At 43.6% G+C, this 3,961-nt stretch overlaps 1 protein-coding gene across 1 annotated transcript in view; it reads right to left on the bottom strand.

The window, feature by feature from the left end:
• The window catches only part of LOC106814195 (GA-binding protein alpha chain-like), a gene marked incomplete at its 5' end in the record, with an annotated part of 9,363 nt that extends 5,906 nt beyond the window's left edge, over positions 1-3,457 (bottom strand). The window contains 3 exon segments of the mRNA XM_014818494.1: positions 1,764-1,865; positions 2,914-3,085; positions 3,322-3,457. Of these exon segments, the coding sequence (XP_014673980.1) occupies positions 1,764-1,865; positions 2,914-3,085; positions 3,322-3,457 (410 nt within the window).
• Between the last annotated feature and the right edge of the window lie 504 nt (positions 3,458-3,961).

The following is a 3,961-nucleotide window of genomic DNA, read 5'->3' as shown; positions in this document are numbered from 1 at the left end:
ATCTACTGCCCTAGTTTCGTTTTAGTCGAATCCAAGCATAACACGTGCGCGTGCGTGTGTAGTTGCCAATGATGCAGCCTTAAAACGCGATTAGCCGCAGGAGGGAAACAAATAACGAGCAGCGGATAATATTCACCCTGATAGCGGGCAATAAATTTATGTTACTGTACTTCCATTAGCAGAGGAGCGGTACATAGGGTCCGGTGTTACGGCTGTAACGTTACAGTGCGGCATCCACTTGTTTTTTTCACTCCTCACTATTACAAAGGCAAGACGATCGTCTGACTGTCACTATTCCGTATGAGTTTCCCTCTATATTTTACAAAAGCTGCCTTGAGTGACCTCGTCTCAAGATTTTCGAAAAGGTTAGCCTTGCGTGCTGTTTAAAATTGCCTCTGCTGCCCTTCCATTTTAGACGAAAATTCAAGAGCAGATTTCTCACGTGCCCTAAAAAATTGCCTTGCCCTCTCTCGCCGCCTTAATTCGAGCCCTGGATGGCGCGTACGATTTAAGTGTCTTAGATTGAAGATGGAACTCCATCGTACGTAGTAGCAACAACTATTGCCAAGACAGAATAGGTAAGCACTCATCCATTTATCTACGCAAGCCTACAGGCTAAAAATAGAGAGCTGCCACCTGTAACTAATTAGCCGCAGGCAAAAACTACACAGTACTATCACCACCACATGCACTGCAGTGGCCACTGGCAGTGGCATAAGTTACATGATTGTAACACACTGACAGTACAGAAAATGCCATAGAAATTATACGATTTAAGGAAGCATAAACTTCTTCAAGAAATTTAGCTTTGAAATTTCTACTGTGACATTGCTAGCCTCATACATCCAGGCATGTATAGATTCTCACTAGCAACCCTGGCAGGTCAAATTCTTTCTAACAGTAAAACAAATCCATGTTTAACCCTCCTCTGAGGGTCAAAAGGTAATCCGACACTTACTCTTCGGCATGTCAGCAGAAAGTTACATTTCATCGTCCTTTTCAATAAAGCCATAAAAATGCTAGGTCACCGCTGAAACAAAAAAGTTTTTCAATTGCTCCGTCAGACCCTGTCCTCAGAAAAATGTCTAAAATCTGCCCTGTGCCCATTGACCTTTGACCTGTGACCTCCAATTTCAGCACAGTGATGACTTTTCTACCATGCATGCTATACACCGACTATCACGAGCCTAGCGCAGCCGTTTAGATTTGCTGCCGCAATTCCTGCATTCTCCTCCCTATACCTTTATTAAGGAGTAAATGTCCCCTTCTTTTACACCTGCTATTTGACCTTTGACCCCCAGCTTCGACATCCCAACTCGTTTTGACAATCCCCCCCAACGTCCCGAATATCGTGACCGTACGTCGAGCGGTTAAGATTTGTGCCCAACTGTTGACGGACGGACGGACGCACGGACGGCCGGATGGACGGACGATCATGCGATTCTACAAGCTGCATCTGACTACGTCAGATGAGCTAAAAATCCATAATAAGCACTATAGACAAGTGCACATTCTATAATAGTCTCCCTGTATAACTCCTACTAAATCCTACTGAAAAATTCCAAAGCAATCCTTAATAGATAGTGTCCATTCTATAAGGGAGATGTCACTGCATAATTGCTACTTAATGGGAACCTTGAACATGTGGTTATGTACGAGGTGGTTGCAGTGTGCATGTACATGTAAAGTAAGTCGTTACACGTTTACCCACCAGGTGGCAGTGTGCATGTACATGTAAAGCATGTAGTTACATGTTTACCCACCAGGTGACATCCCAAGGCGAGCCTGCTCCTTGCGGAATTCCTCTGATACGGTCCATCGGGTGACATCAGACGACTCTGACACGACGACTCCACCTGCCATCACTGCAACACGAACGACATCAACGCCGAGTGAAGCATGCTAATGAAAGTACTATTTACAATCACGGCAAAATAGCACAATGATAAAATATTTATTGTTCTTTTGGCACCATTCCTTGCTCGTGGGGGAATCTACAACAACGTCTGGGAGGGAGGGAGAGTTGTACCTCTCTGTTCATCTGTGCCAGCCAGCAGTATGGAGGGCGAGGGTAGGAAGGGTTGAGGAGAGGAGGAAGAGAGGGTAGCGCTGACGAAAAAAACACTCGCCCAGTCACCTGAGGCAAATAAAAATCAGTGATCATCCGAGTCATTGGCAATCTGCAGATCCTCCTCAACAGTAGGGAAGGAGGGTACGGAGGAGGCAGGTATTGTGCTGTTACAGGGTAATACCCTGTATGTTATTACCGTATGACCTCTGACCTTAAACTACGTGAGGCTCTTGTGTTTTTGCTATTCACCATTTTTGTTCGTGGTTTAGCTTGGTCGGCTGATTCTCTATTTAAAGCTTGGTTTACCACAATGTAAGTACGTCAGATAAGTCAATTGTGGACTAAAGCTGTCTCATATAGACACTGCTTATTTATGTAGCCAGTACACTACTGTTTTGCAATATTTCTTTACAGTACATATAGATGCAACTGAAGTTAGATTTATGTGCAAGTATCTGAAGCATGTACACCCCATCTCTGACAGTATTCTCTATTTTGTTGTAGTTTTTTCACCATTTGGTCAAGTGGTCACACATTAAAGACAGACGGTTTAGCTGACTGCTATTTATGAATACTGGATGTTCCATGTTATTTTTGAAGAGGCAGTACAGGTATGGTATGCAGGGGGAGGCCTACCTCTCAGTACATCTGAATCAGTCGCAATCTGCAGTTCCTCTTCAACAGTAGGAAAGGAGGGTAAAGAGGGGGAGGCAGGTATGGTAGGCAGAGGGAGGCCTACCTCTCAGTACATCTGAATCAGTCGCAATCTGCAGTTCCTCTTCAACAGTAGGAAAGGAGGGTAAGGAGGGGGAGGCAGGTATGGTAGGCAGAGGGAGGCCTACCTCTCTGTACATCTGTGTCAGTTGCAATCTCCACCTCCTCTTCAGCAGGCTTCAGAACGTCAACGATGTTGATTCGGGGCTTCTCATTGGTCGGTTGGATAAGCTCTATGTTGATCTGTACCATGCCTTCACCCTGCACGCATTGCTCCACTAGATTTCTCGATGCATCGAGCTGTAAGTGTAAGGCAACAGAATGATAGCATGACAAGATTGCAAACACATATCTGTTGTTGCCTACATTTTATCTACCCTCCCGAAGCGATTTTTATCTTTAGATGCAAAGTAAAACGGACAGTGAATCTGGAGTCGCCGAACAATTTTAACCCCAGTAAAGAGTTAATGAGAAAGAATTCACACGTATAGAAAATATTGCACCTCAGCAAAGATTTCTAATATATTTCACAGTACCTGCTGTTCATTTTGCAGATAGAACTCATAGTCTATCAGTGACACTCCAATTCTTTCTTCAAGAAGTTCTCTTAAGTGACTCAGTGGTTCAGTAATGTCCATCTGCTGTGCTATTATATTTGCAAGATTCGGTTCTCTGAAAAAAATTAATCCAAATGTTTCTAATAAATACTACAAGTTTACTACATACAAAAAAATCAGAGCTCTGCTCACCTATTGCCCCTGCACTTTAACCCTAGTTGGATTACAGGAAAATTGATTTTTAAGTTAGCTGTAAAATAAATCTACAACACTAGTATATAGGGGAACTCTTGGTGATCGCTGCTAGGATTCATACACTTTTAGAAAAAACCTTTTTTCTGGGAGCTTTCCAGGAGTTAATAGATCAGTGATTAATGAACAAACTCTTACATCAAGCATTAATTTCTCTCACACAAGACAGACAAGAACTCAATTTCAAAGACTTTCTAGGACCAAACCCAATAATAGTCTACTCTCCAGGACTTTCCAGGAGGAGAGACCACTCCAAAGAATTTTCTGGAACCACAGTACATTTTCCACAGCAGGGCTCGACTTTAACGGTGGCCCGGGTGCCAATGGCCACCTGAAACAGCGTCGGGCCACCTGAAACTGTCGGGTT

The sequence above is a fragment of the Priapulus caudatus genome, unplaced genomic scaffold (genome assembly GCF_000485595.1).
Source record: "Priapulus caudatus unplaced genomic scaffold, Priapulus_caudatus-5.0.1 Scaffold882, whole genome shotgun sequence".
In the NCBI taxonomy this organism is placed as follows: domain Eukaryota; kingdom Metazoa; phylum Priapulida; class Priapulimorpha; order Priapulimorphida; family Priapulidae; genus Priapulus; species Priapulus caudatus.
This window is presented reverse-complemented; position numbering and strand designations above follow the sequence as displayed.